At 42.5% G+C, this 11,610-nt stretch overlaps 1 protein-coding gene across 1 annotated transcript; it reads right to left on the bottom strand.

The window, feature by feature from the left end:
- Positions 1-342: 342 nt before the first annotated feature.
- On the bottom strand, positions 343-1,064 carry Sf3b5 (splicing factor 3b subunit 5). Its single transcript, XM_028779248.1, has one exon. The coding sequence runs from the start codon at positions 895-897 to the stop codon at positions 637-639; it is 261 nt and encodes an 86-aa protein (XP_028635081.1). The 5' UTR covers positions 898-1,064; the 3' UTR covers positions 343-636.
- Positions 1,065-11,610: the final 10,546 nt, after the last annotated feature.

Below are 11,610 nucleotides of genomic sequence, written 5' to 3'. Positions count from 1 at the left end.
CATTTCTGAAGACACATAGACTATCAAGAAAAGGTGGTGAAGGGTACAGCATAAAGGGAAGTGAGGTCAATGACAGCAAAGACTGTAGAAATGGTCAGGAAAGGGATGTGGAAAAACTCCATCCTTCAAGGTTTCTTTGGGACCAGACACTGTAGGCATGAAGAAAATCGAAGCAAGGGAATATCATAAAAGTGTGTATGATGACTTAAGGATTTGACAATAAACGCTTGCCCTGTGCTTCTGCCCCCATTTCCCATTTGTACTCTCATGAAACCTTAATCCACAGAACCCTCTTCAAATAACCTCCCAAAAAAACACAGCAACCCAAACCAAAAGATAGAGCAAATCCTAAACTTTACTTTAAAAAAAAAAAAAAAAGAAGAAGAAGGCAAGAAGACATCAACTATCGAAAAGCAGACTCGAAAAGCGTCATCACTCCCATGCAGTCGTCTCCCTCGCTTGCCGATTCTGGGATCACTCCTTCTGCACAGTTCCCAGGGTACCCGACAGTCTCTCGATGACTTGTTCGGAATCGTCCACAGGTATGCAGGTCAGGCGAGACAGAATGGTCAAGAAGCAAGAGTAAGGAGGATCGGTCCACAGCTGGCAGACGGGGAAGACTGGGAAGTGCTCGCCTCAGTTCTCCTCGGGCTTGTCCGCCGGCGGCCCGCTGGGCTGCAGCATTTTCTCCATCAGGTTGAAGCGCACGCGCGCTTTGCTTTCATTCTCAGCAATGGCGAAGTAGTTGAGGAGGTCGAAGTGACCCATGTAAGAGCAGTAGGAATCCCGGTGCTGGTTCACAAGCCATTCCCACTTGGTGGTGTCGGCGTGGCCCGTGCCGATGTACTTGGACTGCAGGTGCTCCAGCTGGCTGTGGATGGTGTACCGATCCGTCATCTCGCCGCTTTGCTCTTAGGCTTCGAGGTCAGGACACAGACGAGAAGCTGCCGCTCGCGGCGTTCAAATGAGAGACGCTGCGGCCCACGACTGCGCTGCTGCCACACAAAACCTCGATTCGTGCTGGCGCGGGAGAAAGACGCCACAGAGACGCACGCGTAGACTGTCTTTTCCTAAGCGGAAGTGGAAGTGCAGTCTGTCGCGGGATTGGAGTTGTCCAGGAAACAATAGGCCGTCTCCTCACGGAGCCCGCCTACTTCGAAGAGTGTTGCATGATGGGCCGCTTAATGGCTCTTGGGGGGATAACGTTCTAACCCGAGCATTGCATTTTGGGACTTGTAGTCCAAAGAGTTTATTTTAGGGTTTAGGGGTTTTGGGTTTTTATGTTTTGTTTTTTGTTTTTTGTTTTGTTTTGTTTTGTTTTGTTTTGTTTTGTTTGTTTTGGTTTGGTTTTGCCTGGCTTATCTAGGACAATCTTCAACGTCCTCGAAGCATCATCCCACGGCTCCGGGCTACAAAGAAGGGGAAACCCAAGTGGTTTTCCACTACAGTCAACCAGGAAAACTAACTCTTGTATCTAGAAGCTAACGTGGACGACATGGTTCCGCCTTGGTCCCAGCTTTGTCTCTTAGAATTTGAGTACTGAGGAAAGTTTTTTTGACCCTAGCTAGCTGCTTGGTGATCAGTGTCAGCACCGGTAGTCTCATTAATGGCTTCCAAAATGAGCTCCTGGTTCGTTTCTCAACCCACTGAGAGGTTGTTTGCCCGAGGTCACTCAAAAGCTATTCCTTGACGTCAGATGTGGCTCAGAACAACAACAACAAAAACTCTCTCTTTACTTCGTGTTTTTCGGGTGATGACTGCCTTATGTTGGGGGTTGTGCACTTTCTCACATGGCATAAACTACTCAGAAAAAGATAATTGTACTTCTTTAATGGTATCCCTCAAGGATACACGTATAGACTGATGGAGATTGTACTCTCAAAAAACCATTTTAAGAATGGGATAAGTGTAGTCACAGCCAAAGATAATGGACAATGACATACAATTTGAAAATACAGGAATACAGGAGTTTGGGGGTTCTTTTGTTTATTGGGAGGTGGAGGGGAGGCTGGCCCTGAGCTCACAGCAATCCTCCTGCCTTTGCCTCCTGAATGCTGGGATTAGAGGCGTGTGCCCCTCCATCCAATATTTATTCTTCTGTTAAAACTTTGTCATAATAAGCATCTTGCTGGGCAGTGGTGGCACATACCTTTAATCCCAGCACTTGGGAGGCAGAGGCAGACAGATCTCTGAGTTCAAGAGCATCCTGGTCTATGGAGCTAGTTCCAGGACAGCCAGGTCTACAGAGAGAAATTCTGACTCAAAAAATAAAGCCAATCAACACCCAAGACTTAAACAACATAATACACATCTTATTCATAAAATATAGAGACTATATGGCAATACCTGTGGATACAACCATCCAGCCTCCCACAGCTTGCTTCCTATTATTATGAATTTTTTTTGAGACAAGGCCTCATATTCTCTGCACCTGCTTCAGACTTTGAAGTACTCTATCAGAGGCTTATCACTGTCAGGCTTTTTAGATTTTTTTCCCCTTTTGATTGTTTACAATTTTACAGTCATTTCTTTTGGTTTTTGGTTTGCAGGGGTTTTGTTGTTGTTTTGTTTTTTATTTGTTTGTTTTGTTGGGGTTTTGAGACAGAGTCTCTCTGTGTAGCCCTGCCTGGCTGTCCTGGAACTCCCTTTGTAGACCAATCTGGCCTCAAATTCACAGAGAGGTCTGACCTCAAAGTCACAGAAATCTGCCTGCCTCTGCCTCTCAAGTGCTGAGATGAAAAGTATGTGCCTTCACCACCCTGCTGGTCTGTTGTAGTTCTGCTGCTGTCCACTGCGAATTTAAATCCTTCGTTCATTTCTTCTCAGCTCCTCTCCTCCTCACATTGCTTTCAGCCATAGTGTTCTATCTCAGCAACAGGAACCCCAACTAAGACAAGCAGAATCCTCATGAGAATTTTTCTAGCAAAAATAAAATAAAAACTAGTGTGACTCCAGTGTTACTAAGAGCAACCTAAGAATAGGAAAAAATTCCTGACCTCAAAAGACCCTCGGATGAAGCCACATTCATATGCATCCATTGAGAGTCAGGATGTCCCTTACTAGTTCCACCATAGCAAGAAATAATGGAGGGGCCTAAACAACAGGAATCTATTTCCTCACTGTCTAGAGAAGGGAAATTCAACAGCAAGATGCTGTTGGGGTTGGTTATATTCCAAGATCCCTCTTAGCTTGTCCATGGTATCTTCTCGCTGAGTTTTGACATTCCTTCTATGCCTGTGTCCTAATGTCCCCTTCCATAACACCAGTCACACTGGATCAGGGTTCACTCATGGGACCTCATTTTACCTTAGTTATGTTTCTATTGCTGTGATAAGACAAAGTCTATTTGAGGCTTACGGTTTCAGAGCATTAGAGTCCATGACCATCACTGTGGGACACAGCTTGAGAAAGAGAGAGAAAGAGAGAAAGAGAGAGAGAGACAGAGAGAGACAGAGAGAGACAGAGAGAGACAGAAACAGAGACAGAGACAGTGATACACCTCCTCTAGCATGGCCTAATCCTTCCCAAACAGTTCTACCAACTAGAATTGGAATATTTAAATATATGGTGGTCATTCGTCAGACCACTACAGGTACATTTGTAGGTACTAGATGTATGGCCTTCCCTATATTAAATTTAGTGGGGCAGATTTCAATCATTAACACTTATATATGATATGTTCTGTTGTAATGCTGGCTCAAACCCATAGCTTATTTAAGCAAGTGCAGTACTACTGGGAGTATTTAAGCCCCACGTATTTGTTAAGTTAATTATATCTATGAAAACAATTTAAGAATTTGAAAAGGATTTTTGTTCATAAGTCTTTTTGCAATGCCTATAGAAAATGAACACTGACTGGGCGCGATGGTGGTGCACGCCTTTAATCCCAGCACTTAGGAGACAGAGGCAGGCGGATTTCTGAGTTCGAGGCTAACCTGGTCTACAGAGTGAGTTCCAGGACAGCCAGGGCTACACAGAGAAACCCCGTCTCGAAAAAAAAAACAAAAAAAAAGAAAAAAAAAAAAGAAAACGAACACTGTTATGTATATTAGTAAACAAAATGCTTAAACATTAAAACTTGTAATGGAATTCCAACTTTTAAAAAGCCCCTCAGAAATAATTTATAAAATGTATTAGGCTTAAAAATATAATAAAACTTCAGGAGAACTTAAAAGGTTGAAGAAAGAAAGGCAGTTTTGATCTGTAATTTTGATAAATGGAGAACTAACTTTTATAACCTAAATAAATTGCTGAGTACTTTCTGTGTGTTCCCCAATGACTTTTAGATTTTGTTTTCCTGCAACAGGGTCTCACTCTATAGATTAGTCTGGAATTTGAATTACTTTTCCTGTTCCTCTCTTCTGAATCCTGGGATTACAGCTGAGAGCCACCATCCCAGCCCAAATGACATTTAAAATCACCCCAAAACCCTCACATTTAACTATGTCAGCTTTCAGATAATAGAAAAACTCAGCATAATTTTAATAAAAATTATATTACATTTATAAATAAATGGGGAAATCATATCTATATTGTACTGAATTTTCTCAATAGTACATAAGAATATATTTTTATATATCTGCATACTTTTAGAAGCTTTAAATAAAGTTTATATCTTTCTTCAAACATCTCTCATCTTCTGGTAGATTTATTTGAGGGGAGGAGCTACCCTGTATATGTAGTGGGTTGGTCAAATGCTGCTTGTATTCCAATGCTGAATACTGGTTCCTCAAGATGTGGTTGCCCGAGACAAGCAGATCCTCTTGTATTCACAGTGATGCCATGTGAACTTTCTCCCCAATTTGACTGGTCAATAAAAGACTGGAGCCTGTGATTGAACAGTGGAGGGAGAAAGATGGGACTGGAGGTTCAAGTGGGGAAAGGAGAAAGAAAGTGGGGGGGGGTGGAGGATGGAGGATGAAGAAACCACCATGAACCAGAAACACATGGCCAGGAGAAACAACAAGAGACCTACAGCTGGGGAGTAAGTCAGAATAGCCCCAGATCTGTCTGATCCAGGCTTAGGGCTTGTAAGCAAAATACCTGGATTATGTGTCTTTTATATGGGCTTGTCAGGATAATAAATCCCTACTACATGTATATTTAAAGATGTTCCCTACGAATCCTTGGGACCTGGAAACAAGTACAATACTTTCACTTAAAAAATTTAAAATAGCCGGGCAGTGGTGGCGCACGCTTTTAATCCCAGCACTTGAGAGGCAGAGGCAGGCAGATTTCTGAGTTTGAGGCCAGCCTGGTCTACAGAGTGAGTTCCAGGATAGCCAGGGCTACACAGAGAAACCTTGTCTCAAAAAACAAAAAGCAACAACTACAACAACAACAAAAAAAAACAAGCAAAAAAAATCAAAATAAGCTTTCACTAAAAGAAATGTCTTTACTTAATTTTTATTTAAACCCTTGGTTTTCTAAGCCACAGAAAGATGTGAACATAATTTTTCAGCACAACACTTTAATACTTACTACTAATAAGGAATTTTGGTCTAGCACTGGTGACCTTAACATGTATGTATGCCCCCCCTCTCTCTCTCCTTCCTTTCTCCTTCCTTCCTTCTTCCCTCCCTCCCTCCCTCCCTCCCTCCCTCCCTCCCTCTCTCCCTCCCTCCCTCCCTCCCTTCCTTCCTTTCTTTTTCTTTCTTGTCCCCTTTTACAGCTACATGATGTTTCCGTAGGCAAGTGCATCATACTGTAAATAATCCTTTCTTTGGTTGACTGTATGGTGTTTCCAACTCTGCAATGACTATTATCATACATGGGTATTATTTTATACATGTTTATTCATAGAGAGAGTTCTTCACAGGGGCATTAGAACACAATTTAAACAAACAATTGTTACGAATACCCATGGATCATTCTAACCCAGCGATTCTCAATGACTTTCAACCGTGTTGTGATGAAGAAATTATCTTTAAATTTTTCCATGGCTTAGAAAACCAAGAGTTTAAATAAAAATTAAGTAAAGGCATTTCTTTTAGTGAAAGTTTATTTTAAATTTCAAATTTTGCTACAATATTAAAAACCTTCATTATGTACAGGTGTTGCAATAATGCTTGACACTAGGGGGCGCCAAAACAACACTTAAAGTGGGCGCAAAGACTGGTGATCGGGAACTTTGTTGTTGTTGTTAATCAGGCTCTGGTGAGCTATCCAACCAGAACAGGCCAGAAAAGTGCTAATGACTGAGGTGCTGTAGCTCAGACTTTGGTGGGCTGAGTATTTAAAGGCAACCAGATATGACTCATAACTTATGAGATAGAAGGAATGATTTTTTTGTCATTACTATTACATCGGAGTTTTGGTGTTTTATATTTAGACAACGCGGTAGTGTGCGCTTTCAGTGACAGTGACAGATTATTAAATAGAAGTATCTTTCTTCATGAGTTTTGAGTTTTGGTTTCGGGGTGTGTATATTTGCGTGTGTGTGTGTGTGTGTGTGTGTGTGTGTCTTGGTAGTGGAACGGGATTTGACCACTTGTGCTTTAAGCAAAGAGATAAAGAGACCCATAGCAATGGGTGGGAGTCACTGAGGGGAGGGGACTAGGAGAAACATTCTAGAAGGTGCCACTTAACAGCGTCTTACAGGTAAAAACAGGCCAACAATGACAGGAATTCCAGAAGAGCATTCGAGGCATAAATCAAGAGCTCTGGGCTCAGAGGACTCTCAAAGTGTCCTCGGAGGCTTTGAAATAGCTGGAGCATGGTGACAGCTTGCCCCTGGAATAGGTCGCAGATGGCAACAGAGGCCATTTCAGGCTAAAGGATGTAAAGCTGCAGTCAGTCCCCCTTTCTCAGAACTCAGTGTGGCTTTTCCTTTACCACTCACTATCAGCATACACGCTCACTATCGGCATACACGGTTAACACATGCACAACTCAGCTCATCGTCTGACTCCTTGATTAGAATAATACATGGTCCAGGAGGACAGGGAATTTTGTGTTTGCTTCAGAACTCCGTGACCTTAGCTTTTTCAATTTTTCTTAGCACTAAACATATTTTAATTTGTTTATTGGAGCTCTGACCTAAAGGTCAGAAAGGAATTTGGAGGTGGAATGGACTGGCATACGTGCCCATGGTCCAACCACACTAGTGCCCGTCCCTGCCCGCCCATTCCCCATTCTCTGGACAGTTTTCTCCAGCTTACAGAAGTCTCTAGCAAATCAAGCTCAAGTCTCCACTTTAGTTTTATGGTCGCCCTCAGGGGGGGGGGGGGGGGGGGTGGATAGCCTCAACTGAGATTCACAAGTTAACTGCTTAAGTTGAGAAAGTGATGCATTGTTAGGTATGTAAAAATATTTCAGGCAGAACCCCATCTTTGGGGTCTTCAAGCATTGTAATTCCTTTTGTTTTGATTTGTTTATTTTTTAAAAAAATTGTCTTGAGATAAGGTCTCACGTAGCCCAGGCTATGTAAACAAGGGTAATTATAAACTTCCCTTCTTCCAAGTACTGAGATAGCAGATGTACCAGCATGCCCTCCCTGTTTACCGTGTGCCGAGGATCAAGCCCCGGACTTTGTACAACACTGGATAAACACTCCACCAAATGGGCTGCATCCTCGGTCCCGTCATGCCTTTCTTCTCTGCTTTTGTGTGACTTCATTTGCCAGGGTGATCCTGGCATTTGGTTTGATCTTTGTACTCACGATGTTCAGAAGGGCGGGAGTCGGAGGTTTTGCCATAGCTTTACCGACACTCCTACCTTGAGAACAAGGTAAGTGGTGGCGGTGTTGTTCTGGGTGTCACCCACCACTGCGGTACCCGATACCTACTAGCTGCACCTTTGTAAAAACTGCCACACCTTGCTCCCTACTCCACCAGCAGTTGCTTCAAACACGCGCAGCCCGTTTTTGAAACACCCAAGCCCAAAATGTCCAAGCCCGTTTACAAGCCTGGATCCTCTCTCGGAAGGTGCTCTGCTGATGCGCATAGCTGAACAGGCACTGTACCCTGGGAAGTTCAGTGAGGTAGGATGTCGATCTTGTGAGATCTGCCAGAAGGACAGGCAGAGAAAGATTCCCTTTCTTAGTGGCAAAGAAATTGTGTACTTGGAAACCAGGACCTGCTCCATCCAGGGTATCATCTATGTCCTAAATTGGGACCTGTGACTCCATGCAGGGTTGGTGCACCTAACTCTGTCCTGAATGTTCCACGTATAAGGGACGATATATGAATAGATACGGGGACAGTGGATGAAATCACACTGCCAGCTCCACACTTTCACATCAGCTTTGGGAATAATCCATTTATGTCGTTGCTGAAGATGTAGTTTGAAATAGTTAAAATTACAAACATGCTCTAACAAATGTCTTGAGATTCAATCTCTTTAGAAGATGCTAAATGACTTATAATTTCAAGTTTAAGACAATGCTGCGAACCAGGATGCGTGAAACATTCTAATATTTGAGAGAAATGGACTCAATAAATTCCTAAGTTAAATTTGGACTCGTAAGAACCTTTGATGAGATGTTCTGGAAGGCTTTTCTTATTAGGATTCTGTGCTTGCTTGGTCAACAATTTAAAACGCTAAAAATAAATTAAATATATTAAACCCATTAATGCAGTTTAAAACATTTAAGGGTGGTTGCTGAAGATAAAAATCAATATAAGAAAGTAATAGTGTTTCTATATTTCAGGAATGAGAATATGAAATGGGCCACACGTAAATGCATACTTAATTTGCGAGAAAGGCTCACTAACAGAAAAGCAATTTTTATAGCCGATGAAAGAACAATTGTGTACTACAAAATAAATAAATACAAAGATGAGATTGAACTTGTAATTCAGTCTACACTCAAAAGTCAAGTCCAGGCTGAGATGCGATTGACCACACTGTATGTCACATTGTGATCTTTCATTCAGGAGGATATTTCCCTGTCACCCCGGACTGAAGGATTTCTTAAAGATCCAGCTGTAAAAGGAGGAGGGTGACTTAGTTAGGGTTTCCATTGCTGTGAAGAGACACCATGACCATGGCAACTCTTATAAAGGACAACATTTAACTGGGGCAAGCTTACAGGTTCGGAGGTTCAGTCCAGTATCATCATGGCGAGAAGCATGGCAGCTGGAGAAGGATCTGGAAGTTCTACATCTTGTTCCGAAGGGAACCAGGAGGAGACTGATTTCCAGGCAGCTAGGAGGAGGGTCTCAAAGCCTACTCTGACACTGACACATTTCCATCAACAAGGCTACACCTCCTATAGTGCCACTCCCGGGGCCTAACATAATCAAAGCATCACAGTGACTTTAACTGTAAAATTTAATTTTGTGTAAGCAGAAGCCTATTGATAATCAACAAATGCCTCTTACTTTACACATTGTATGAATTTTTACATCACAGTTCCAAGGGATGAGTTTCCGGTGTGGCATTTTCATGTTGCCCTTTATCCTTAGCCCCTCCCCTACTGCTTTCTCGCATCTGGTCGCACCAATCCTGCTGTTCCCCTTCCTCCAATAAAAGTCTTCATTTGTGCTTTCATATCACATGGGCTTCATGACCCGCCCTGCCCGTCATCTTTCCCCATTGGCCTCCCGATCCCATAACACCTCTTCCTTTTCTTTTCTTTTCTTTTCTCTATGGGCCCTTTCTAGAATTACAGCTACACACACACACACACACACACACACACACACACACGCACGCAGCACGTTTCGCCAACATGTTGCATTTGTCAGCTTCTCACACCGCACTCACCTTAGTAACCTTTCTCCAGCCACTTTTCTGTAAATGCTATACTTTCAGTTTCCGTTTCAGAAAAATGAAGTTTCATCGCGCGTCTCTGCCGTATTTTCTTTACCCTCTCATCTGCTGATGGGTATCTAGGCTGCTTCCACATCTTAGCTGCTGTGAATAGTGCAGCAATAAACATAAAAGTGACGTATACAGACATTTGGATATGTGCTTGGGAGGTGGTTCTCGTTTTAGCTGGTTGAGAACCTTCACACTGACTCTCTCAGTGGTTGTACCAGTTTGCATCCCCACCAGCAGTGTATAAGGGCTGCCTTCTCTCCATACCCTCACCAGCATTTGCTGTTGCTTGTTTTCTTGATAAGCATTTTGACTGTGTGAGCCACCTCACACTAGCCATCCCATAATAGCTTTAGTTTGCATTTCCCTGATGGCTAAGGATGTGATTATTAGCTACTTGTGTTTCTTCCTTTGAGAACTATTATGTTCTTCATTAGCCTATTTATTGATTAGATGGTTTGATTTGTTTGTTTTTGGTTTGGCTTTGGTGTTTAATATTTTTTGTAGTTCCTCATACATTTAGATATTAATCCCTTGTCGGATTCATAGTTGGCGGATTTTTCTGTATTCTATCCTAAACTTTCACTCTGATAAACTTTTAATATCGTGTAATGCTGTTTGTCAATTCCTGGGATTATTTTCTCTATTATTGAAATCCTTTTTAGAAAATCCTTATCTAATTCTCTGCCTTGAAGCATTTTTCCTGAGTTTCCTCTTTAACTCATGTTTCTGCAGCATCAAATATGTGCATCTAGTTTTATTCTTTTTCATCTGCTATCTAGTTGAGCAGGCTATCTTTGTTCTATGAATATGCATTTGTATGCAAATATACTAAGATGTATTTATTTTGTATATATTTGTTGTGTGGTTTCTATGTATTGACAAAACATTAGGTGGTTGTAGCTGTATACATTTACTTCCGGGTCCTCCTTTCCATTCTGATGGTCTATGTGTTTGGTTTTGTGCCAGAGCCATGCTGTTCTAGTTACAATAGCCCTGTATTATAATTTTAGAGCAAGCATAGTGATATCTCCAGCATTTCTCTTTCTGCTTAGGTGGAGTCTTCAAGAATCTTACAAATTTTTGTTCTCCCAGGCTAGAGCCTCTTCTTTCCTCCTAGAGAAGTGTTTCAATTTGGAGGGATAGGCCACACAGTGGACACTAGTCCTGCAATAACGTCTTTATCACCTAGAGAAGAAAGACGCCTTTGACATCAATGGCACTGATGCCCCAACCAACAAGCCCTTCATTGTCTTGACACGTGGAATCATTTATATTCTTCAAAGATCATAATTAGCTAAGTTTTCCAGGTGTGTGTGTGTGTATGTGTGTGTGTGTGTGTGTGTCCCTGGTTAGCAGCTGTGGATTTGAACCCTTTCCTGGGAATTGTATGAGGCAATTAAACTTGGCATAATGACAAATTGTTTTCAAGTTGCCACTCACAAGTACCCATGAGAGTGAGTGATTGAGTAGGTGAGTAAGTGAGTTGAGTGGGTGGGTGAATGAGTGGGTGGGTGAGTGAGTGGGTGGGTGAGTGGATGGGTGAGTGAGTGAGTGGCTGGGTGAGTGAGTGGGTGAGTGAGTGAGTGGGTGAGTGAGTGACTGGGTGAGTGAGTGGGTGGGTGAGTGGGTAGGTGAGTGAGTGAGTGAATAGGTGAGTGAGTAGGTGAGGGGGTAAGTGGGTATGTGAGTGGGTGAGTAAGTGGGTGGGTAAGTGAGTGGGTGAGTGAATCTACAGGCATAGTTGGTATGCCCCGCCCACTCTTCCCAGAATTTGGGTCAGAATCCTCTGGATTTACCTCCAGGTCTGCTCTTTCTTGCCTGTAGTAATTGTTTCTTTCCTTTTAA

Source organism: Grammomys surdaster, unplaced genomic scaffold (assembly GCF_004785775.1).
Source record: "Grammomys surdaster isolate TR1022 unplaced genomic scaffold, NIH_TR_1.0 348, whole genome shotgun sequence".
Lineage (NCBI taxonomy): Eukaryota > Metazoa > Chordata > Mammalia > Rodentia > Muridae > Grammomys > Grammomys surdaster.
This window is presented reverse-complemented; position numbering and strand designations above follow the sequence as displayed.

Coding starts and splice junctions, on each gene's coding strand:
- Sf3b5 (XM_028779248.1), bottom strand. CDS start 897: ATGACGGATCGGTACACCATCCACAGCCAGCTGGAGCACCTGCAGTCC.